General features: G+C 44.4%; 1 protein-coding gene across 2 annotated transcripts in view; it reads right to left on the bottom strand.

Annotated features, from left to right (window-relative positions):
* LOC119442834 (semaphorin-2A) overlaps positions 1-26,034 on the bottom strand; it is an 86,028-nt gene that overhangs the window by 21,394 nt on the left and 38,600 nt on the right. Inside the window, exons 1-12 of one of the 2 annotated variants that reach the window (XM_037707872.2) lie at positions 21,438-21,891; positions 20,001-20,088; positions 19,839-19,890; positions 18,328-18,390; positions 17,809-17,916; positions 15,168-15,279; positions 13,352-13,516; positions 12,004-12,125; positions 10,991-11,099; positions 9,374-9,434; positions 8,313-8,656; positions 5,945-6,069 (exon numbers count right to left, since the gene is read on the bottom strand). In XM_037707872.2, the coding sequence (XP_037563800.1) occupies positions 5,945-6,069; positions 8,313-8,656; positions 9,374-9,434; positions 10,991-11,099; positions 12,004-12,125; positions 13,352-13,516; positions 15,168-15,279; positions 17,809-17,916; positions 18,328-18,390; positions 19,839-19,890; positions 20,001-20,088; positions 21,438-21,576 (1,488 nt within the window). In that variant the 5' untranslated portion in view covers positions 21,577-21,891. Of the gene's footprint in view, positions 1-5,944; positions 6,070-8,312; positions 8,657-9,373; positions 9,435-10,990; positions 11,100-12,003; positions 12,126-13,351; positions 13,517-15,167; positions 15,280-17,808; positions 17,917-18,327; positions 18,391-19,838; positions 19,891-20,000; positions 20,089-21,437; positions 21,892-26,034 lie in introns of those variants that run through there. The other variant, XM_037707873.2, reaches the window with a different exon arrangement.

The raw sequence follows: 26,034 nt of genomic DNA, 5'->3' as shown, positions 1-26,034 counted from the left end.
TGTACATACTATGTGCTATGTTAGTGTGCCTACTTTCATTTATTTCCTCTGTAAGGGCCTAAATGTATTACATAAGGGGGGGAGACATGGAGGCATATAAACACCAGATAATTACAGAAAAAAAAATCTGACAGAAATATCATATTAGTTACAACAAAGTTACAACAGTTATAACAATAGTTACTTAACATAAAGATAGCATTTTGTTCTGTTTTATAAAGCAAAACAGTTGGAATTGCTACTTGCCCCATTAGTCCGACAAAAGGGGTGAGTCACAATTGTATGTGCACACAGCCACTAAAGCAGTCCATAAACGACAGTGGACTGGTATCACCATCTGCCAGCAAAGCACCCTGCAGTTAGTATGTCTTTTACTCATTTCATTTAGTAGAACAAATTGGAAAGTTGCAACAGCAGTTACTATTAATACATGGTCCCACAAACTGAATACAGTGGAATCTCGTTGATACGATCTTCACGGGAACCAAAAAATAAAGCGTATCATCTGGAAATCGTATCGTCCAACGTATTATCCAACTAAATTGTATTATCAGAAAAAGAAAAAAAACCACATACATCCCGAAAAATGTATTACGCAGAGTCGTATCAACGAGGTTTCACTGTATACATAAACTGTACTGTAGCTACTCACCTGCGATCATCCCTTGTAAGCTGGAACTGAAGTTCTGTGCACACTACGCAAGGATAAGATTTCAGCATGCAGGCCTTTCCAAGGTGGCAAGGTTAGTTGATGCTGATTAATATCCTCCTTGAAACTGACCATTCTTATAACAGTTTGCATATCCCCTTTTACCGTGTGTTGAGTGACAATTCACTATGGCACACACTATATGTGTACAGAGTTGAGAAAGCAGTGAATTTAGATAGGTTGGTACCACGTCATCTCCGAAACAGCGTAAAAGAATGAGAGAGACAGGAAGGTGGCACAGGAACGAGTTGTCATGGGTGATGTATCTGTTTGTACTGCTCTTTTGCAACGTTCCTGAGAGGTACAGGCCTGCATACTACTTAAACATCAATGAAAATGTGCTTTGGAATGTTGTGTTGCCATGCTGCCAAGAGGCGAGCTCCAGTGCCAACAGAGACACACTCTCCCTCTGCCTCAACTAGCGTCTGCAAGCGACATTCCTTCTCTGCCTTCTCCCATGCCAGAGCCAAGGGACTGCATCAGATCCACTTCACAAGCCCTGCCTCCTTTCCTTTTTCTCCTCTTTGTTTCTTGCCATGCAGTGCACTCCCAGTGGTAGTCTTGAGCACTCTGCATTCGATGATTTACCGAATTCATGTGCCATAACTGGTGATGTTTAACACAGTGTGACTTACATACAGGCATTTATGTGTGTGACCTTGATTCTTCGGCAGGAAGCGGGGCTCCCTCGAAAAAAAAAAGAGCATGCAGGCTTTCGTTTAAATGTGAGCCGTTTCGAGGCTGTGGAGCCGTTTGATACTTTACAGACTTAATCATTAGTGTGTGATCTGCACACTGTGCTTCTCTGTTTACAATGCCCAAACCTGGTGATGGGCTGCACTGGCTTCTGCATATTGACCTGTCCCTCCTCTAATGGGCGACCCACTGTCATGGCTCAGTGCCTATGGTACAACATAGACCGCTTATAACTAGGAACTGAAGCTTTCGACTTTGACCGATAAAATGCCGAAAACTACCTGCCAATACCAATTTTAGAAATTTGGCCTAAATCGAAAAGTGCCAAATTTAGAAATTCGTCATACTCGTCACACTGGGTCCGCAAAACATCACTAGACTCTTTCAAGTGAGTTGAGTACTTGTGCTTAAGCCCCCTTACTTGTGCGCGGCCGGTACAAAAGCTCCTGCACGTGTGTGGGTAAGAGTTGGCTTTCTGGGCATGCAGGTTTTCTTTTTGCCAGCTTGCGTAAACCTCTTCCGAATACCGGAGGCCTCATGTCCTTCCATGACAAAGGGGATTGGATAAGGGAGCTTCAAGCGCATCCATTCCTGCCCGCTCTTACTACATATCTTCATCTTGCGCGTCCGGTTGTAGAAAAAGCAAATGGGATGTCATAATGGAGGCAAAAAGTTATGCCTTCCAAGGAGGAGCCGTCATCATTGTATGCCAACTTGTGGACACAAACAGAGAGCCTATTTAAAGACGCACAAAGTGACTGGCCATTGTAGACAGAGTAAGATTCCATGAATTTTCTGGGGTCAAATAATTTTTTTCGTAGGCCAGTGTCGGGGTGTTTTTAAAATACATGCGCCACTTGCCCACCTCAAGCACCTAGGCCCATTCACAGCAAGTAGACCTGCATGCCCTTCCTACACCCTCGTGCTTCCTTGTTGTGCCGTTATGACAATAAACTTTCTCGTTATACTGTTTCCTTTCCAATATAAATACGTGTGAGTAGTTTTGAGATGGCTGAAAAGACGGTACCAAAAAGGAAATAGGTGCCGATAAGTGCAGAATTTTAAAAGAAAATTAAATGCTGATAAATGGTTGCCGAATTTCAAAAATATAGATGCCATAAAATCTAATCCCTACTTGTAACGCAAGTCGCCAAAGTTGCAAATATCCGCATTGTAAGTGGTACCACACTACAACATTTTTCAAAGGCTGCACACGTGCAAAACATGTTAAAGCAGCCGTGTGTACCCGAAAGTCAAATCAGTGACTGGGATGTTCACATTGGTTTAACTTTGCGAACGTTGAAAGGCTAATGTCCGAAGACCCGTGTCTTTGCATGAAGCAGACAAAGTAACACATTAAAAAAAGTTATATAGAGCAGTGGTTCTCAAATAAGGGTCCGCGGAACCCACACTAAGCCATTTTTGGGGGTCCACAAAACCGCCGCCCACAAGCAAACAAACAAACAAAAAATTCTTTCTTTTTTGGCAGCGGCTACTGGAAGCCTTGGGGCATTCTGGTTGGGGATTGCAGAAATGTTTCCCCACTCCACGAGATGGCTGTAAAGCTTTTGTTGCAGTTTTCTACGACATATGCATGCGAGCATGCTTTTTCCAGGCTTGCATACTTGAAAAGCAAATACAGAAACAGATTGAATGTAGCTCTAGGCATGCAACTCTTTAAGCGTGACCGCACCACGTATTGGCAAGCTGTCCAAACTGAATTGACGTGGCACTTATGTTTGACCATTCTTTGCCAGGAAGCAATAAAAGGCCCCTGTTTCATGCCACATGTTGAGTTAATTTACCCTTGGCTTGACACCAAAACGCAACTCTAGTCACCAGCTACCAACGAGGTAGCACTGTTAGCCTAGCCGGCAGGGGTGTCAAGCAGCATACCGTCACGGAAAGCTCACCATTGCCTATGTTCGTACCCATAGAAAATCAAATGGAGATCATGCTCAAGGTTTTAAATGAGGGCAGGATACTTGAAGAGGAATTTGGGTGCACGGCCAATCAGCTGCACTAGCTACTGCGAACGCCTAACATGCTTGTATGTGCACGTACTGGTAGGAACAGCAAAGGCTGAGATTGACAAGGCAACCCACTTGCACCTGCAACGAACTGCTGCCATGGCTTTCTTTTTTTTCCATTCATTGTTCATTTGCTCTGTCTCTCCTGCTCCTCCGCATAGACCTCGACGCTCTCCCCTTGGCTGCCGTACCTCGCTTCCTCACTTGCCTGTGGGATTTTCTGGCAGCAGCAGTACAACCGGTATTTCATCTTGTGCAGCTGCCCTATAAGCCGTATGTGTACACAGACAAACCTCGATATAGAGAAGTTGTACTTGCCGCGAAAAACTTCATTATATCGAGAATTTCGTTATATCGAGGTTTCGTTAATTCAATACAGTAGAACCCCGCTGTTACATTCCCAGGTGCTAAGTTTTCTCGGCTGTTGTGTCGTTTTCGGCCAGTCCCGGCATAGCTCCCACAGGATCCAATGCATTGGGAACCCCGCTGATGCGTCAAAACAGTGGGACCGTTCTCGCATCATGCATTGCGAACTGCCATCCCACGCCGGCCCGAGCGGCCTTGTTGACTTTTCATGTCGCTTGGCTTGATGGCTTGACCATTGAATTGGCCGCCCAAAGTGCCGGGGGCAACACCTATGACATATTTTCGGTTTCCACTAGCAAAAGCATGGCCTTTGAGATACGTATTTGCTATGTAAAGATGGTGTCTATGACACGTTGGGACCCTTAAATTGGTTTCGGCGCATAGCTGTTCCAAGGGCGATGACGCAGTCCCCGCGCACCCTATGTGCGAGTGAAGGCATGCGAGGGTCATCCGACGATTGCGGCTCAATCTCGCATGCGCGAAGCAGAAAGGCGGGGCGGAAGCGCGCTTCTTCTGTCGCCCACGAGGCACGGGGGGAGGGAGAGGGAGTTACTCCGGCGCCGTATCTTGAAAACGATCTGCAACGTGGAAAAAGTGCGCGTCCGTACGGCATTGCAGTCTGGCATCAACTGCGTACTGCTGCACCACGCGCGGTCGCGCGGGCCATATCTTGAAAGCGATCTGCATTGGGAGCGGAGCCTAGGCAGTGTAGGTGCGTTGGCGGCTTGTAGCGTTGCACGTGCTGTGTGTTCTCGGCACTCAGCTTGCGTTGAAGTGATAGACAGCATGAAGGTCACATCACTCGCTGCTGCTGCGGCACTTCCTCACTCTAGCATTTTGACAAGGTGTCCACGCTCATTGAGTGTGATGTGTTCATGTTTGCCTGTGTGCACTGACACCATGCTTGTTAATATAGTTAATAAGCAAATGTTTACAAGCTTATACACTCGATAAAACTACTATCCTTACTTTGTATAGCTGTCTACTAATTTGCTATCGCAATCGATGCTTCGGCTTTCGGGCGAAACTGCGACTTTTTTTCAAACGTAAGAATTCAAATAAAATTGTGTGCAGTTCACCACTACTCTCATTTCTCAATTTTTCCACTTTCTCGGCTCTTGCATTTCCCGGCTCTTAAGTTTTTTTTTTTCTTTTTTTTTTATGGTTCCATGAAAAACGGTACCAGCGGGGTTCTACTGTATAACTAAGATGGGGAAATAAAAATAGTTCGTTACATGGCGAATTTCGTTAAATCGAGGTTTGTTATATCGAGGTTTGACTGTACACTGCAACCTTGTTGATACAATTCTGCATAAAACGTTTTTTTGGGATACGTTTTTTTTTCCCCCAATAATACGATTTGGTTGGATAATACGTTGGATGATACGCTTTATTTTCCGGTTCCCGTGAAGATCGAATCAACAATACATTGTACATGGAGTTCTATGGGAGGGTAAACGAGAGCCAGAAAAGACCGTGTTATAGCCGGTTCTGCAATATAAGTGGTTACATTATAAGTGGGAGAGTGTGAATCTAAAAATTTTTAAATATGTATTGAAGACGGATACTTAGCTTCAAATATCAAATAATTATATGCACATGCATTTATTAGCAAGTCTGGTTATTTCAACATGTTAGAAGATCACAATTACATTGTCAATGGTAAAAAAATTATATTTGTAAGCCGTTTACTAAAGGATTGTGTATTTGACTCAGGTTAACTTGGGAACTTGAGTAATTCCCACTAGCTGCCTGTTCTTACCAACCTGTGTCTTGTTATAGTATATATAGCATCAAATGCCTGTAAGCTCTGAATTATTCGACCCTGTGCCAGCTGTCACTCATCACATTTGCTGTCAAGCAATAAGCTTAGGATTAAGGCATCGCTGCTGAGGATCAGCTCATTGGACCTGTATTCCCGGAAATAGCATTGTTATTGCAGTTGGATTCCTTTGCACAGTCGTGCCCATCCCCTTTCATTGCGCTTTAAGAGCACCCCCTCTGTCCACAAAACCGTGCCCCTTGCTAGTGAGAGGCAAGGAACACAAAAGCAATTTCACCTCTACAGCCTGGGTAATATGGAGAGACAGGCACAACTCAAGTTTCACATTCAGGCAGAGCCTGTTCTACTCAAAGCCCTTACCTCACTAGAGATGTCAATGGTGCGAACGGGCTCCCCTGGGCTTGCTTCAATTATGTCAACCAGGTTGGAGAAGGACTGTCCCGAGCGGTCTTTCCACTCCACTATCTTGTAGACCAGCCCATCACCTGCAGTCAAGAAAAAAAGGTGCTTAGTACTTCACTGCTTCTTGCCTGCTTGCCCGTTTACACTTCCTGTGATAGCGGCCGGACAAATCTGTTGTGAGTTGTTTTTCAATGAGAAAACATGCCCTTAATGATATGCAAAGTCCCATGTACAGTGTCGTGAGCAACACAAATTAAAAGGTATCATCCCTTAATACCACAAAAATTCTAGGCTTTAATGTGCATGGTTATTCGTGTGCTTAAAGGGGCCCTGAACCACCCCTCAGGCTTGGTGAAATAACATAGTCTGCAGGTAGCCTACACTACTGTGAACATCTCGGCCAAGTTTTGCTATCGTACGCGGTACATGGAGCTCGCAAGAAAAGCGGGTAGTCACCTTTCTCTCAAACGCTCTTTTTCAACAGAAGCCATGATCCTCACTCTTTCCTGGATGCTTTATTTCGTAATGAAGTGGATTGCCATACGCGGTTGCAATTGGTAGCTGCGGTCGGCTACAAAGCGTAGATACTGCGGCCATCACGGGGTGCCGCCACAAGTCTACTGGCTAAGCGCACTGTGGCTCGATGAGAGCAATCGTGTTTGGCTTACGTTTAGCGATGTCGTAAGCACCAAAATCACAAGTTGTGGCATCAATGTTAACATGCAAAATGAAACTTGAACTGAGCGCCTAGGTGACATTTAGAAGGCGGAGCGTTGTGGCCACGCCCCACTCCGCCGTAGCCTTCGCAGTCCAAGGCATTGATAAAGGAATAGCGGAAGCTGTGTTTGATTGCCAATAACTCCACTTCTGCTGGCCGCATTGAAGTACATTTTGCAACAAAGTATTTATGAAATAGCCTATTTTCACTTCAAATGCCTTTCTCCACTTCAATAAAAAGTGGTTCAGGGCCCCTTTAAAACAACCCAGAGATGTTTTTTTCAGGCATTCACAGCCCAGAGAAAGTTTAGGCTTCCTCAATCTGTTTCTTGAATGTGAAGCCTAGCACAACATGTCTTGGCTGACCCATTACTATGTTGTGCAAAAAAAAAAGGAAAATGTTTAAATTCATTATATGCAGGCCAAACACAAAATCTATGCACAAAGCATCTCATGCATGGTCCTTGTGCCTTGCTTGTGTAGTAAGTTTGTGCATTTATAGTTTATTGTGCAGAACGAATTTGCCCAATCAAGTGCTCTAATGATGCCATAGGTCAGCTTGTTATTTCATATGTGCCCACAAGCAGTTTACAGGAAAACAATCAATTAACACAGCCACTTAAGTAAGCAAAATAATGCGTGGTATAATAAGCGTGAATTTTAGATGGGACAGTGAGGCAGACAAGAGTCATTGTTCCGACAAGGCTCACTGTCCCGTCTAACGCCAACTAGCCCAGCAACATATTCTATCAAGCCAAATAAGCCCAACAATGCAGAAATCAGACAAGACCTTAGGGCAAAGCCTCAATAAACGTAGTGCTAAAATTCACTTGCAATGTCATGGATCATTCCTTTAAAGGGCAGCTGAAGCACTTTAAAAAAAAAGTGAGCTTTCAACGAATTTGTATAGCTTTTCACGATCTGAATACGAAAATCATAGTTTAACAGGCTAGAAGTCACCGCTAGTTGCTTTAATTTAGCAAAAACAAGCCACAGCGTCTGCGGGAGATGCCGCAGGTTGTTTAATGGGCTCTGATGGCAAAGACGATCGTGATGTCATCTTAGGTATCGGCGAGGAGCGTGATTCGAATAGAGCTCTCACGTGACACCTGTAATGACGTCATCCTCGCAACCAGCCTTTTGCCGCTACGCTCGGCGCGCGAAGGGGGCGGAGCTTCAATGAAAATTTAAACCGCGATTACGGCGCTGCTACACGTATAATCGAAAAAATAACTGCAGGAGTTGAATTATACTGTGTCAGCCTTACAAACCCCCGTAAATCTTCCAATTCTAAAACCTCTTCAGTTTCCCTTTAAGGCAGCTTTTAAAAAAGATAATAACTGTTCCAGTTAATGATATGTCAAATAATACTTATAGATTCTGTTCCCTTGTCATTCAACACAGACACAAATGCATCCTTCATACATAGCGTTTCTCCAGTTTATAACTACCTGACAATTTGGCTAATGCCCTGACTAAAGGACAGGAGGAACTCCAGTTGAAAAAGCGTGCTGCATGCGAAAGTAACCTATGCATTGCATTTCAGCACACAGGAAAATTGTGCTGGACAAAAATGACAGGCCAGTACGAAGGCAACACATTCACTCACGGGTGCCGGCAAAGTAGACGAGGTAGTCAACGCCATCCACATCCACCTTGTGCACAGCAAGTGAGAGGAACACGACATTCTCACGGTAGAAAACAGGTCTTCCGCCAGACTGCGGCACGGCCGAGTCCATAAGGGTGTGGGTGCGGAGGAAATTGAGCACGGCGTCGGGCAGCGTCTTGGTGCTGTTGACGCACCGGCCTGGCCGTGGCTCAGGCACCTGACTCGTCAGGACGGGCAGCCAGGCTGATGACGACGTCTTCTGCTCTTTGAACTTGCCCCCAAAGGCACCCTGAATGTCGCTCAATCGGAACGAGCATACAGCCGAACCGTGCGGGCCCCCGTGACTGCACAAGAGATGTCACACGGTTTAGTACAATTAGAGCTGTGAATGCACGTCAAAAATAAAATAAAAAGGTGAATAGAAATAATGTTAAGTAGGCAGAGAATGCAGGCTTTTAAAAGAGACGCTACTTAAAAATGATGGACCAAAGAAAGCATGCAGGCAGTACACTCCGTCTTCTAGAGAAAAGAGGCAGCACCTGCTTTGCTGCAGTGCAAAAGCAGAAATCTGTTTGAGCATGCATGTGTGTGTAAAGGTTAAAACAAACCTCTAGGCCCAATAAAGCAACACAAAACACATGGAAAATCACATTTTTCAGTCATGATGGCTGAACACACAAAGTATAAAACAAATGCGACATGAAAGAAAGTAACCTTCATTATATTGATTGTGATGGCATTCAATGCATGACACTTATAAACTTTCTGAAGTTAGAAAAGAAAGTCTAAGAAATTGCTAGTGGTGATTTACTCCTCTATGTACGGGGCACATAGAGGAGTAAAACACCACTAGCAATTTCTTAGACTTTCTTTTTAGGCATTATGCATCTTGTGAGCAAGAGTCCAGAAGACCCAAGACATTTATTTGCATTTTGATTGTCAAGAATCAACTTCTAGTGTCTACTGCAATAAAACTACAAAGGCTGTTCCTGCTAAACAGAAGATAATTTAGTAAACTGAATGTACACACATTCATCCACTCGATGTAAATGGATACTCACAGTGATGTTGTAAAGACAGCGTAGACATTGCTGTCATCATCAGGAAACTTGTAAACAGCCTCTGCAAAATAAATACCACAAATCAGCCCTGCATGCAGCTGCAGCCGCGCTGTTGCAGCTAACTTAAGACTTTATGGTACAATGGTTATTCAGAACAAAGTTAACATGGAAGTTATTGATCTTCCTTGCAATGTATGAGAACTTACACAAGTCACAAGGCACAATAGGCTGGTTTAATAAAACCCCAAATCATGCTCAAGGATTTTCCTCAGCACTGGAGATTGTAAAGCACCTTACCATGCCAGATTGTCCAGCGAACATGTTTACCATTAGCATGGTTGCAAGAAATAGAACATTTCACTCATTCACTTTAATCCACCTACCTTCTGACATGAAGACCACAACTGTCATTTTGGTAACGAGAGTCAGTTTTGTCAATGCGTCCTTAAAAAACACGTGTAACCTTTCCTCATGCCTGCTGCATTTATTTCAAGCCATGCCAATTCAGTACAACAGCCTATCCATGGCTGCTATGCCGAATTCAGCACTGCCACATGAAGGAACGAGCTTATTTTCATGAACAAACGCATGTTTCCAGTAACTTAAAAATGTTACACTCTCCCTAAATAAAGCACAACGCTAGTCAACCAGAGCCTCTAAAAAAGCTTTGCGATGCTCTTTGCAGCGATTCAACCAGCACAGCAGATGCCTCTGGTTGGTGTGCAACAGCACATTCCAGCAAACTAAACTACACTTGAACGTCGTTATAATGAAACGGGATATACCAAAATAATGAATATAACGAAGTACATGCCATTCCCTTTGAAATCCCTATAAAGATTCATTTATTTTAAACTTTGTTTTAACGAAGTAAAATTGTTTTGCCAATTGATATAACGAACTAGATTCGTCTCCGAAACCAAAAATACCGACCGCTGCCCACCGAACATATCACTTTCCGTCGAGTTCCACACTCGTTCGGCGCGGCAGTTCAAAATTCTCGCATCGAATACTCTGTAGAGCAACACTGGTCTTTCTCATCACCATGTGCACGGCCACGTGCACGGGTGGCCGTGCACAAGCAGCACTTATTTTTTATCTTATCGCACCTCTCTCTTGCTGTGGCAGGTAGCTGGCGAAGCCAGGCATACCTTCCAAGATGCCAATCTCGGAGGCCATTGATGATGAAGCTTGTGCGCGGCGTGCTTAAAACCAGTGCCTCCATTTCTCACTCTCACTTCAGCGCACTGTGCTGACGATGCTAGGCATGACCTCCAAGATTGCGTGAAACCAGCACAAGCCAGCCAAGTCAAGCTGGTACGCTCATGCAGTGCCATGACAAAGCGGCGGATCAGATACGTAGTTTTGCTTACAAGGGCACGAAACTAATACCTTCCTATGACACTGTGTGTATAAACAATCCCTCATACAGTTTCTCAGAAGAACCGCTAAACACAAACACATAAAAAATGTTGGATCTTACTTCAGTAGAAAACAGGAAGGACAGAAGAAAACAGGCTGAAAAATGAAAGAAAATTGCAAGGCTACGTGAGAAGAACTGTCCAGACCTACACACTACAGCAGGAGAAGTTGACAGAGTAACAAATAAATACTCACGAATTTCGTTGAAATAGAAAGGATATTCTCCGGGAAGTGAGCAGTTCAACCTCGCCTTGAGGAAGGTCGCCCAGTTGTGGGTTAAAATATTCTTCCCGCCCGTGTCTTTCTGTGATGTGCAAGGTGAACGTGAGGCCAAATGAGAAAAAGATTACTGGTCGTTCAACAACTATAAAAGTAGAGTGGCTAAAAGCTTTAGCTTCGGGCACGCAAACACACTTATAAAACTGCAATGCCTGCAAATGTAATATAATACGCACATGCAACATATTGTCGCACTATGTGTTTTCTTTCTAATCTTATCTTTGTTATTGCCACCAATGCATGGTCTTACCATTTTGGGTCTCAAGGCGCAAGCTGTCTGCGTCCTTGGCCTACCATGCTCTGCGAGGGTTGAGAAGAACTCTCTGCATCACGTATAGATGAGAGCTGGCAGAGGGCCACTTTACTTCTGATTTGCCTATTACTGACTATGCTTACTGACAATGTTGCTGCTTTAGCGTTGCTTGATTTCTGAGCTAAATTTCGCCGATAAACTGTTTGCAGTTTGCTCTTCATCTCTGGCTGCCTGCTTGCCTTGCCTGCTTCTTCACTGTCCCTATACCTATGACAATATTGAAAGGTGAAAACAACTCCCCCAAGTTCTATTATTTTCTCTTTTAAAGCTTCTAATGGCTTCAGCTACCATACTTATTCGAATATAAGATGAGGTTTTTTCCTAGAATCTTGTAGAATCAAACATTGTTTTTGGTACACATGAACATAAGTTTCAATCAGTCTTTTTAATCAAGGCATCAGGTACAGTTGCTGTATTAGAATGTCATCAATAAAATGGCATGATGTTAGAACATGTGCAGGTATGGCAACTCAGAACATGAACAGAGCCTGACTGTGCTAGAAGTGTTCACTGGCAATACTGCTCTGGGTACATAAGAAGCTGGCCAGAGCGTTCTAATATGCAGGAAAAAATTTTGCAGCCATGGTCACAACGATGCATTAAAGGGAGTGCTCACCTTACACACGCGGGCCACTCGTGAATAGATGACTTTGCCACAGTTGATGTACTCAACAGCACTCTCCCGGAAAAAGAAGAACACGTGATCTCCAATGTCAAAGGAACCCACAAAGTTGGGCTCTGCAAAAAAGGATGGAGGAACGGGGCACAACAACGTCAAAGGATCCACAACATAACAGAACGCAGACAGGTTTGTAAAAGGCACCTTGAATCACAGCATACACTTCAAAAACAAAAACAAAAAAAAAAGCGGTAGGATCCCATTGTTGTAGGAGTTGCCTTCCAAAGAGCATGTTCGCCCCCTAAACAACATGGTAAAGACTCAGAGGCTACTTCAGTATAAAAACATTATTAAAGAGAGTGGTTCACTGCTACTACTAGCAGTACCTTTGCTTTCTGGATGTTTCTGCATACTACATACAGATAGTATAAAGAACTTATGACGAACATCCGGACAGAGGGTTCGACGGTCAACAACGTTTAGCTTTTCTGGTAAAAGCAATAAGCAAACTATTCAAATACAAACCAGGGCCATAAATTATTCAGACAATTTGGTGCGTTCACTGTGCGCTCAATACTTTGGGACAACCTGTGTTTTAACCCTAACAAAATGCAAGTGATTCCAGAACCAATACTGAGTTTAAAGATGCTTTTACAACCAAGCAAGTGGTGCCAATAAGGAAATGAATGTATGTGCTTTATGTTCCAGTAAAACTGCATTGCAATAATCACAAAAAGTAGTGTATTAGTAGCAATATAGCAATTACAATTAACTCACAAAAAAGGTCAACTAATGCATTCATACAATGCTGTCATAAAGCAGTCAAACATTTGTTTTCCTCACTATCCCCAACATTAAACTACTATATCCAATGACTATATAGGAGACAGTGTTTCCCAAGAAAGCACTGTAAGCAAAGCAAACTGTTCAGAGAGTGCACAGTTTGTGTTCCCCTGTCAAGGTATACGCACATCTTGGGAGAAGTTATTCCGGACTCATGCTTCTGATGGGCCAGATAACTATCAACTAGAACGAATTTTCCTGCTTGCAGTGCAATAAAGTGACAACAGCTATTGAGCAGTGCATAGTGGTATTCAAGTGAACATAATCTTATGCAGTGCTTATGTAAACATTCATTCTAATGTACAACAGTGGTTGCTAGGCCATGTGAAGTGCTACACTGCAATGGAACTGTTTAATGCAGTCATTCGCTGCTGGCTGCTAAGACTGTGTCGTATTTATCACTAGTATCACCAGCTTTCGAGCACTCTCCGTGGTTATGGGAGAAGGTGCTTTTTCAGGAAAGCGCTGAGGAAAACAAACTGTTCAGAGAGAGCAGACTTACTGTCAAGCCACATGGAGTCATACTTGAGGGTGCGCATAAAGAACTCGCTCTGTTCGTGAGTTGTCCTGTTGAACAGTGCCGATCGAAAGATCACAGTATCAGCCTTGGTAAACTCGGCGACTGTCCCACTGTACAATCCTGGCATGTCCCCAGGATTTCCATGTTCTGTAGGTGGCACAGACAGACCCAGTAAAGATATTTCACAACAGCTGAAACTTTCCGCAATACATAAAGAGAAAAATGAGTTGCCTCCAAAGCACACAACATCCAAATAAATGCAAGCAATATTCCAAGAGTGAAGTTGGCACTCTGCAGAATTAACTTTTTTAAATAAAATTGAAGGAAAAAGAATGGTATATTAGCGACACTCTGTTTATGAGAATGTTGAGTGCATATCAACACACTAATGACAGCATTTCAACTGTTAAAAATAATTATCTAGTTCTCTTTTTCAAGCAAACAAGAATTAATCATTTTGTTTAGCTCAGTTTTCCCCCAAGAAATATTGCAGAAAAGACCTGGCATAGTACTCCCTCAAACTTAGTTGTACTAACAAGAATTCCTTAGTATCTACGTGTACAAAACTAAGGTTAGTTGAAATACAGTAGACTTCTTTCAGGGCAAGCTTGAAGGAATTTCGCAGATATATTTGGTCCTATCAAGAAGGTTAGTGATTCCGTATGCTTGCACATGTGGAACAAGCCAACAACTTTTAAGAGTGGTCATACAAAATGCTTCTGAACTAGCAAATGGGACACTTTCACCAAGAGCAGAGACTTGGTATGATAGAAGGGGATGCAAACATGACAGGCACAAGGTGCCGGCACCTTTGAATTTGTCAAGCAGCTCCCAATGTCATCAGAGACAGTAGCAAATAATGGTAGGGACCAGCTAACTGATTATTACTAAAGAAAAAAAAAATGCTACATTGAAGAACAAGAAAAAATACAGTGCAGCAAATCTTACGAGGCAGCATACTAAGTGAGTTGGTGGCCATTGTAAAAAGAAATGCCAGCAAACCAAACACAAACATTGATTAACAAACACAAGCAATTAGATCAGCATGTTTTGATTTGCTTTTTTTTTTCATCTACGTTTTTTTCTTTTTTCCTTGATATTCCTTGCAGGCATCTCGAACAGTAAAAGTATGCAAATTTACAATCAAAGTAATGTTTCATGTTTCACAGAATAATACCATCACTAGCACAGTTTGCACATGAGAAAGATTCAGGAGAAAACTTGAAAAACTTCACCTGGAATTTTTTTGCTAAAAAGTAATATTTTTCTCCTCTACAAATACAAAAACATTGTTACAAAAGGGTAATCCACCACGCAAACTTGACTTTGTGTTTGTGCTCGCCATACCTTTATAAAGTCAAAGCAAAAGTAACAAAACTAAAACCAAAGCTCGGAACATCTAAACATAATTTAGCAAATTCATATGCTAAAAGCAAGAGCAAAACACACGTGGGTAGAGGAGCTATTGTTTTGTGTAATGACCCAAGTTCTAAAAAAAACAACTAATTTTTTTGTGAAGCCACACACATGAATTGTACACCATCATACATTAACTAAAGCCTGAAGTGGAAGAACATTCTTCAGAGTGAACACTGTCCATGTACTGCCATTATGTGTGTTTTATTACTCTTACAAGTTGTTACCATACCTCAAAGTCACAGAAACCAAGACACAAATGAACGCTTTGAAAGGCAACACGAGATCTGACTAATGCCAGTGAAATTTTTTGCCAACAATGTAAACCAACGAAAAAGATCCAGAGCCATAAGAATGAGTTTGGAACGTTGCCTCAACTCACCAACCCAAACAGCTGTAGAGTTATCATCTGGATCGAATGGGCATTTTCCTATACCCCGGCCAATGTCTCGTAATGTCAGCTGACTTTTCGACACTTCTGTCAAGTTGCTGCTCTGTAAGAGAGATCACCCCCACACATAGTTCAGAATCAAAACTGTACACTGTGATGCAAAGCGGTTTAACATAATGCGTTACTGGGCTAGTTGACTCATTAACAAGCACACATCTTAGATGGGTAAAAGGAAGTAGACACAAAATATATTTCACTGAGTAACCAAACTAATGAATGTGAAGTTAACACAATGAAACTGAGTACTTCATCTTTCAGAAAGACAAGAAAATGCTACAGCACCACTAATGTAGATAACAGTAATCAGAATATATGTGAACACCGTACAAATAAAAATGATGAATAAGCACACTGCATCCACATTTAATTCTCTGGATTTAAAAAAAAAAACTGTTCTTTGGCAGTATGCACACATAAAGATCTATAGTTTAGCAGCTATGTGCTGCGATTACATGCCTCAGGCATGAGCAGCCAAGACCGGCACACATGAGGGCAAAGAAAATGGCATAAACACATGCTCAGTAATACCAGGGAGCATGAAAACAAATATATGATGGACACGGTGTAAGATATATACTCTTTAGGTGAGGACACTGGCGAGACGCGAACGGCCAGATAGTGTAGCAACAGCGCACATCCATCGGCCCGGTGACGGCAGCAGATACCTATCGGCAGGACAACGCAACTTGAGTTAAAACGCAGGCGAGAGCTTGTGCGTACAAGGAATGCGCTGATAACACAAGCAACCAGAGAACAGCGTCTGCAAGCGACGGGGCGGCGCCGCACCTGCTTCGTCAAGGTGATGCCCTCTCCCCCAAGCTCTCCCCTCACCCCAGTGACCTACTTTCGCGCGTCACTCAAGTATTTTGGATTTCCCGGGAAGCGCCAGTTGCTATACCAACGCGAGATTAAACCAATAAAAACCTTTTCTGTCTTGAAGTTGCACTGTAACGCCGATAGGTGTCCGCTGCCGTCAACGGGCCGATTGGCACATGCTGTTGCTACTTTATCTGGTCGACTGCGTCTTGAAAGCAAGCCGAGAAGTGGCCCCCCCTAAAGAGTACATATCTTACACCATGGTGATGAATCACATCAAACAAAGTCCTCCATAATCCCTCCCTGTCCTAACGTAGTCCTGGGGACTCAGCCAGCTGTGCATCACAGCTGAGAAGAGTCATTGAAGGTTGCATTATTCCCTTGCAGACTTAGGTATTGGCTGTACAAACAGCAGTCCAGCTCCCACCTACAGTGAGGAAGTTCACACGACTACAGCATCTGAACAAGGTGAAAGCCGGGACGTCAACGAAACAGGGAAGGAAAAAGAGGGAGAACCTGAGAGGTTACAACTGGCTGGAGCATGTATCCATGTTCCCTTCGTGGGGCATTTTCTGCCACATTGTTGACCTGTCACCATCTATAAGTACGAGCTGCACTCACTATCCACTATGACAAAGCCCCCACACATAAGCATGATGTATACACAAGCTTGATAGCCAAAAAATATATTTCACCCTTAACACACACCAGAATAAAGGACTACAACATGCACTTTGAAAGACTGGAAGAAGTGTAGGTCTCATTTTACACGCCTGAGTGGTTGATGCAAACTCCCCTAATGAATGTCTATCACCATCAGGCACATGTTATGTGCAAGAGGAAAGGGCTCAGTGGCACTGAAAATTACGTTGCTAAAATGGGAGCTTCACTATATAAAAAAATAACTGAAAACCCATGTGGTGAATTTTAAGAGAATGCTATAATTTTTTTACAGCACAGGCTCTCACAGCAGTTTATGTACGCATATGTTTTAGCTCACAAGCGCATTCAGCGCATCATTGGCTTTCTCAAGGGCCTCATTATGAAGTACTTAAAAAATGGCTTAGCAGGTCAATGGCAACCAACAAGTAGCTTGATGTCAACACAGAGGTTGCTAAAGTAACTAATATCATCTTCTGATTGCTCATTGGCGCTGGTAATGAGATTCACACTCTTCTCTAAATTAAAAATTTCTATAATGTTTCCATCATGTTCCCGCAGAATGTTTATAACTCACATCTGAAAGCACTGCCACTGTCGTCTGTACAACAGATATTCCCAGTAAATATGGCTGGCTATTTTAATGTTGGTATGCAGTAGGCCTTGCATACTGCAACACAGCTTTACAATTTGAAACGAAAGCTAACCACATGTCCCTCCCTTAAACACAATTTTGTAACAAAATACAATGCATCAGTGCGTGTGCCGGCACATGTGCTAGCCGTGAATTTGCAATGCAAACAATACAGCCTATAGTGACTGCTTCTATCATTAGTTTTTTAAGGAAATTGTATTAAATTTACTTTGAAGCTGAAGTGATTTCATTTTTTGGAGAATACAGCCCGAATGAGCCCTATAAATGCCTGTTGGAGAATTAAAACTGTTTCGTTAAATAGAAAAGTTTGTACAATGGTGTTTCATCAAATTGATTTAACCGTACATACAGTACTCGTAACAGCTCTGTGCCCTGTTTATGCAATGGCTTTAACTCTCTCTGAGCTCAGTGAAGCTTAAAAAACATTACTGTAGTGCTTACATAAATTTCCATGTCCCTTGGATTCTGTGCATTTGTTCCACATATGTAGAGCTTTGTTCCATCTCCAATGGGCTGGATAACCTTGATGTGGTTCCTGCACTCGTAATCCTGCAAAGAGGTTCGTACAAATGCTAAACACAGCGCTGTGAATAATGGGCAAGAGTGCAGCATGCGAACATAAAATGCAACGCCCCAAGACAAACCTTGCCTTTTCCAATATGCCTAAGATTACTTGAAAAGCAAAAATAAAGACACTGCATATTTATGAAAAACTTTGTGGCAAATGATGGAAATAAGATTTTACTGAGGAATCTGTTCACACTGAAAGAGGTTCAAGCACAGGACATATGTTCACGAAGGCACAAGTTGTTTTGACACAAGCTCAAATGACCAGGCTTAATATTAATTAGTACTACTTTGTAATAGCCATACTCCACATCTATGGTACAATTCTTGATTCATTAAAAATAAAGGTCATGCTGGAGAGATTCAAAGCATGTGCACAATGCTGCTACCTACCTCTCGTTTTCCTTTGTAAACACACGTAGAAACGACATCCTTGTTGGCACTGAGACTCCGGTCCTGCAAAGGAAAGCAACCATGCGCAACAGGGCATTGCTCACAGTAAAGACAATATTTTGATCTAATATTTAGCTGCAAACAATATAGTTCACAGTCAAAACGGTGCACTGACCTTTCTACTATGAGGGAGTAACAAAAAAAAAAAAGAAGAAAGAAGCAGCAAGTTTATGCAGCAGTTTAATTTTCTTCGCAATCTGCTGCATATGATTAAAAGGGTAACAAATGGAGAATGCCAACGTCTAGTGCTAATATCCTTATTTCTGAGTAGTGCAAATTACTGATTAGTAACGTTACATTTATTAAATTGTCACAGTGCTCAGTAACACTCAGTCTGTAGTGCCTTGATACCAACCTACTTAAAGGGTTCGTACAAGTTTCAGAGACAAAAATTCAAGGGTATTCACAAGGGTATTCAAAGACTTTCAAGGCCCTGTCAAAGCTTTTTCAAGGGTGCAGAGCAGCATCTCATGTAGCAATTTTTTACTATAACAATGTTTCCAAAACACTATACATAGCTTTATTGCACTAGAGGTACAAAAATTATATTGGAAGTGTCCAGCCTTGATCACTTCAAGTTCCTAATGAGGTGCGAAGAAAGCAGCATAAAGGTGAGAAGGGAACCAGCACCGAGCACCAGTGCCTCTCACGCTCACCTACTGTGGGGTATTCCAGTTCCGTGCAAGTTGTTGTACGAAGGACCGCGTGTGCACTCGCGCTAGCTTAAAATTTTTTATACATATCATTGTTTCTAAAACAAGAAGTTTCCAGGGTCCACACTAATCTGCCATAGAAAGCAGGTCACTTGATCGACCTTAAGGCTGTATTACTCAAGAAATTCAAGGGGTTTCAAGGGAAAATAATATTTCCAGGACTTTCAAAGGCCTTGAAAATGTACTTTTCAATTTCAAGGGTGTTGAAAACTGCTTGAATATTTAAAGCAGCCTGCTTGAATATGTAAAGCCAGAAATTACATATAAAAAGGGAGATGGACGACATATAAAACTTACAGACATTATTAAATTAAAATTGGCAATAATTTCTTTAACAACAAAATTTGATCAAATATGCAGTAACAACATCAGGGGATACAAAAAAAAGCATCCAAATGGCTCACAACTATGCCTAGTGCATGAACTTGTCAACAACCACTGTAAATATCAGCATGACTAGTTTAAACGTAATAAGAATTGCTCAGCTTTATAATCAACACCTCACTGATGAGTGCACAGTATTGTAAAACGTCTCACTGCATGACCACATCTTCTGCATAAAATCAGGAACTAACAAAGGGTGTTCTGCTTAATTGTTCATCACAATTACATGCAACACACCAATCGAAATGAAGAGCTCGTAATACACTGTCTATGTTTTGCACACATAGCTTTAATTCTTTGCGAGCCTATGTGAGTATGTACATGTACAACATAAAAAATTTAGGAAGCACTTACATTGCACTTGGTTCGATTAATGTTTGCCAGGTTGAGCCGGAAAACTTTGTCCCTAGAACATCAAAAATTTCACAATGTAAGTACTACTTCTTTCTCTGGATGTTTGTAGTGCTGCAGAATAATAACCTCAACTAGTAAAAATGTATAATATGAGTTGCTTACATGCCACCAACGAAAAGAATCTCGCGTTTGCGGTCCATGTAGAAGGTGCGATAGTAGAGGCGCCCACATGAGAATTCCCGAGTGTGATCTGCAGGAAATGAAACACAATGTGTTGGTAAAAACAGTAATGCTCCTTCTCCGTTTATGCTGCACACATACCACAACCACTTCCTGACAATATGAGTTACAGGTGCTCTCAGAGGGGACACAGATGCACAGGACAAAACATAAAAAGGAATGCCTGATCTTGTGCTCAAGATGGCTAACAGTTCCAGATAATGCGCTGGAATCAAAAAAGTACCGTGAGGCACATTCTTCAACACAAAAACTACTTAGCATTCATCAGCACGTGCAGTTTCATCTTGCACTTCCACATTAATTGGAGGTTAAGTGTGATCAGCTGTACTCATTCATATCAGACCCCTTTGCCTCTCGCCCTTGTGAAACTGGTAAGAGAAGGCAAAAACTGGGCCCTATACATAGCATTGACACAACATTCCTATGGGTTGGGAGAAGTAGTGGTCAGGCAATAGGTCTGCCACTTCACAGCACCCTCCATACCCCCCCTCCTGCACTCTTCCATAGTACTGTTACAGACAACTCACTACATCACTCATTCGCTGTACAAGAACGGGCTCAATGGTATTACAAATTGAGTGCGCTCCAGACTGTGAAAGTGTACAGAGCCTAGAAGCACCAAAAAGTTAAAACCTCTATGGACTTAACCACTATAGCTGGAATATAAGGGTGCCATGTATGGCAAAGGGCCCAAAGGAAGATGGAGAACTGAATCAATCAGTAGTGACAAACATTGGAAGCAATATCCCAGAGCTAATGTTTTGATGAGAAGAGATGCCTTTGTCAGCCTACCCTGAACCAAACCAAGTCACCTTGCCGAAACATTTGCTCCAGGCTGAAGCTTCCCTTGTCAGTGACTGCTGATCAAGTATGCAGTGCGGTAGTTGCACACACAAGAAAATGCACCTTTATATTTTTGCACACATGCATTAGCTGCAACGAAATTTTGTTTGTTCATGGATCTAATGCTCTCAAAAGGTGGGATAGATAGAAAACTTTAGCAATAATGATCTAAGTTGCAGTAGCATTTTTATAAAATTTATTGGCTTGTCACCATGTCTCTAGTACAGAACACTGCTACACTCAAACGTGTACAACCGATAAATGCGCATGTAATACACTAGGGATTGGACATGCTAAATCGACCACAACAAGGAACGTGACACTCTCCCTCCAAGCAATGACAGCTTGAATGGACAGTGCAAAAAATGCCCAACCGCGGCGCTCTTCGCACCACCACGTGTGACTTCCGCTCTCACTTCACTTTCTGCTACGCGTCAATCACCGAAGAACACTGCCCGAAATGTCTCCCGCCGGAGCGCCGGTCACCGGCCCCAAACCAAACCTGGCGCCGCTCACCCCTACGGTGCCTGTGGGCAAACGTCGCGGCCGCGGGCAACAGTAGCAGCACCACCGCCGCCGCCAACAGCAACAGGAGCGGCAGCGGGGGCCACCGCCGCGGCACAACCGCCACGCACGCCGGCAGCGGCCGGCCCATCGGCACGCCAGTCAACGCCGACCCGTGGACGGAAGCCGTGGGCCAGCGAGCGGAACCTCGCGTCGGCGTGCCGGTCGCCGCATAGCAGGAGCACCACAGCGCCGATGATCGCTGACGAGCACTCGACAGCTGAGCCGGCGGAGCGCGTACTGCCGTTCTCTCAGCAGGCGGCGCAGACGGGGCGCGCCGCGCTTCACTCGGATGCTTTCTTTCTTTTTTTTTCCCCTTTAACGACGGCGGCGGCGCAACGGTCGCCTTTCCTGCCTCGGGCTGTCCGTCTCTCTTTTTGGCCCGATCGATGCTCAGGGGGGGTCACCTACACACTCAGTACTTCCATCCCCCCCACAGGCCCCGACGCAGCCCCGCGGCACACTCCGGCGTCGCACCTAGACGTGCCGCCGCGCTGGCCGAGCGCCCACGGTCGAATGCGCTTTCGAGCGCATCCCCGGCCGCCGCTATCGGAGCGCCGTCCCTCTCCTCCTCCACTTCCCCCCATGATTTCTCCCGCTTTCCCATCGTCCCGAACGGTGCTTCTCCCGCCGGCACACACTCCCCCGGGAAGGGAACGACGCGACGCAGCGCTCGGGCGTGTGCGTCACCTCACGGAAGGACCTGTCCGCGTTGTATCAACATTCGCGTTGATTGCGCCGCCGTCCCATTCGAGGAGGAGAAAAAGAGAGAGGGTTCGCGGTACACGCGCGTTTTTACCGGCGCCGGCCACTACTGCTGGCAGGCGCGGTACCTGCTCCCGCGATCAAACGGCGAGCAGCACAGGCCTCGCGGGAAGCGCAGGTGTACTTTCGCGCTCGCCCTCCTCCGCCTTTCCTCTCCATCCTCGCACTCCCGCGCTTTCGGTTTCACCTCTCCTGGCGCGTGTTTGCCGAAGCGAGCCAAGCGCGTCGCCGGCCCACCGCGCATATAATGTACACAGAGCAGCAGGCCCAGTGCCGACATAATTAGCAGCAACGAGCACGGCGCCGCCCGCAAAACGCGCCTGTACGGCAAGACGAAGAAATAAACGACGCGCCGATACGGACGCAAATACGCGGTTGCATTCGGCTGGCCTTTGCGGGCAGAACTGTTATCCGCGCACAAAGCGGCCGAAGGGCGCGTCGATGAAAGGGCCTCACTGTTTGCTGGCGCGGACAAACAACCCAAATGAATGAGATATGGTACGCAGAGCGGTTCAGGTCATAACAGTCTCGGTGTTCTTTTTTTTTTTTTTTCATGCGCGTGTACTCGTTTTGGTTTTAATATCGCTCTGTTTTGCTGACCACGCAAGTTGATCGCACTTGCTCCTTTCGTTGCCCTTGTGCGTCCCTTTTGTATGATGTAGTTCATCATAAATGGGCCAAATCGCTGTTATGTTGAGTCGCCCAGTCGTGTCCGACTATCCGAGATTCCGTGCAACTAAGCACCCTAGCACTCTATGTCTTCCAGCGCTTCGCGTAGAATGCTTAACCATTCGGGATAACTTCGACCGTCGACATGCACGTATCTCGTGCATGCATCTCGTGAATTCATGGGAACACTGATTCACACGACATTGAGACTCTCTTGAACTCTATAGAAGTGGATAGCCACGCGAGTTGGTTAAGGTTCATCTTGCTTGCAGCGTTAAAGAGACGTTACATAAGCACGAGAGAGAAGCATAATTCAGAAGAAAAAAAAAAAGCCAACTTGTGCGCGCATGCACTCAAACCAAATCATTTTCAAGCAAAACTTGAACTCGCAAGGGACTCCGTGAAAACCAATCTACGAAGACTCGCCCAGCCTCCACTCTGGCTCGCTTGCTCGCGCGGACTCGTTCTCGCACACACCGACTCAGACTCGCACCCATTCGAGATCAGTGGGGCAAGCAGAAGGTACATTCGATTCGCGCGCAGTGGCTCAACTACAGCCCAGCAGGTGAATGCACTTCGCTATTGGTTTGACCAGTTCAGCCACCTGAAAGTCGCTATTCGCTTCACACGGAGCAAGCTGGTTCCGTTCGCTGCACTTGCTGGAGAGGTAGTTCACGCCTCGCGCACGATTTGCCGGACCAGTCCTGCACGAGCACCGAACTGGCACCGAACTGCCGCGAACTACATTTCGCAAAGTAAAGGGCAAATCGAACGAATATTCACTCACATGTGAATAAAAGTCCTAATGACAGACTCACACCCACAGCAGCTCCCAGATTCGCTGGTGAGTGAGTGAATCCGGCCAACGTGCGCGAATGTTTGATATTTCCAATAGGAATCGAGTGCACCTCTGATTGGAATAGAAGCATTCGATTCAAGAGTTCGGTATCCGATTCCTACTAATATATTCTGTTATTGGGCGAATAATTAAGCTGACTACAATACGCTTTACAAAGCACTGATTTGGGAGAGGTTGCAAATCCATAGCAGGGCTTTTCAGAATTACACAGAAATCACGGGAACGACGACGTAGACAGAAAACTACGATCATCGGAGACTCCCTGACCTTCGCCAAATGTACCCAGTAGCATCTGCGTTTTCGGCTTGTTGGTCGTTCATATCCAATGACAAAAAAGCGGCGCAAGAGGACTATAATATAACCCAAACAGGACCTACGACATGGAGTACGACCTGCCAGTTTGTGTTTTTATCCTGTTCGTCTCGCGCTGTTGTTTATATAATACACATATGACCCAGTGGCCGCTTTAGCAGCCAGTAGTATAAAACTAACAAAGATCTGCAGCGAGCTTTCACTTTTCGTTCGTTCACAAGCTTGCTAGCAGAACAGTATACCAGTAGTATTACGCGCAGTGAAGGAGTGGCCGCTTTAGCAGCCAGTAGTATAAAACTAACAAAGATCTGCAGCGAGCTTTCACTTTTCGTTCGTTCACAAGCTTGCTAGCAGAACAGTATACCAGTAGTATTACGCGCAGTGAAGGAGAAAATTTTTAATTCGTTTTTAGCGCCTCCCTTAATATGCTTATCCGTACTTTTTTCTCTTACCTAAAGAAGCAAAACAAAACATAAAATGTTCGGTGTTTGATTCGAACGCTCTTACTCGATCGTGAGCGAGTCCGTCAACCTATACGCTTAAGATTCATGTTAGCTGGCTCCGGAATATACCGTCCAACCACCTCGTTCACTGCCGTCCGCTTCTTTTTCTTTCCCCCATCTACCACATCACTAGCGTCCGCTTCTCATAGTGATGATGATGATGTGTGGATTTTTATGGCGCGAGGGTCAGGTGTGGCCAAAGAGTGCCAAGACCGCGTTCTTTAAGCCGTCCGTTTTCCAAGGTAATCTCTCGGAATCTCACATATCGTGGCCGAAATACTGCAACTATTGCTCAAGAACCTCAGCATCCTAAAAAACACAGGAGAGCTGAATTGCCAAGACACTCGCTCGCAGCAATCTCAAATAAAATGGCAATATACATCTCTCACCATTTTCAAATCACGAGTGCACAAGTTAAAGTTGGACGCAAACGCAAAAACCGAAGACGGCTACCAACGGTGCAGGTGAACACCAAACAAATAAGGCGCAGCAAGTTGGGCCCCCCCCCCAACACGTTGGCGAAATTAATCAAAAACAAACAAACAAGAAAGCCAACGTTCCTCGCGTCGTAAAGCGGTCATGAGAGCAGCCAATATACCAGCGACGTCACTGCCACAGAAACCAAGAGCAAGCGCACAATTCAGAGATAACCAGCCCTATTACCTCAACTTCGCCAGGCGGAAGTACTCCAACGTAGATGAAATTGCCCGAATATTGACTCTTACGAAAAAAGATAAGAGAGAGAGAGAGAAAGGAACGCGATAGCACACGTGGAGCTTCTTCGTGCCTCAGTTGAGCCAGAATCGAAGGGGAGGGCGCGGAGGAGCCACATTTCCGAGTTAATGGACGGCCACCATCAGAGTCTGCGCCAGTAAAATATGATTAAACGTATAAAACACGGCCTTTTGCAATCTAACGCGCTCATCTCCAAACAATATCGGTAGAAAGCCGAACGCCTGTTCGCCCCATCCCCAAAAGGTATCATTAGGAAACGAAAAAAAAAAAAGAAAGAAAAGAAAAAAACAGGCCCACTGGCGGCCTCTCTTTACCAATCGCATACGAGGGCTTCTTTCACAAACAGGGTAGAAAAGGGGGAAGGGGGGGGGGGGGGGGATGGCTGCATGGCTTGCATTACCGGACAAGCCAGGGCGAGCCTCCCTCTATATCGACGTCTGCTTCATCAAACGATCTCTGCAGAGGCGCGCGTCTGCAGACTTGCAACGAACTGAAAAAAAAAAGATATAGGCATAATAAAGAAAAAGGCGCAATCTATGGCTCGGCAATAGGAAGGAATGAAGGCCGGCGTGAGCGAAAACACCAGAGTCACTCGCTCGCTTGCCGAGCATATGCGATGATCGATGCTCTATGCCCAAAAGTGGCTTCACTGCACTGCAAACAGAAAATGCGGCGAGACAAACGTCGCAGGGGAGACGGACGCTTC

Source organism: Dermacentor silvarum, chromosome 2 (genome assembly GCF_013339745.2).
Source record: "Dermacentor silvarum isolate Dsil-2018 chromosome 2, BIME_Dsil_1.4, whole genome shotgun sequence".
NCBI classification, from domain to species: Eukaryota; Metazoa; Arthropoda; class Arachnida; order Ixodida; family Ixodidae; genus Dermacentor; species Dermacentor silvarum.
The sequence above is the reverse complement of the archived record's forward strand: the minus strand, read 5'-3'. Positions and strand labels throughout refer to the sequence as shown.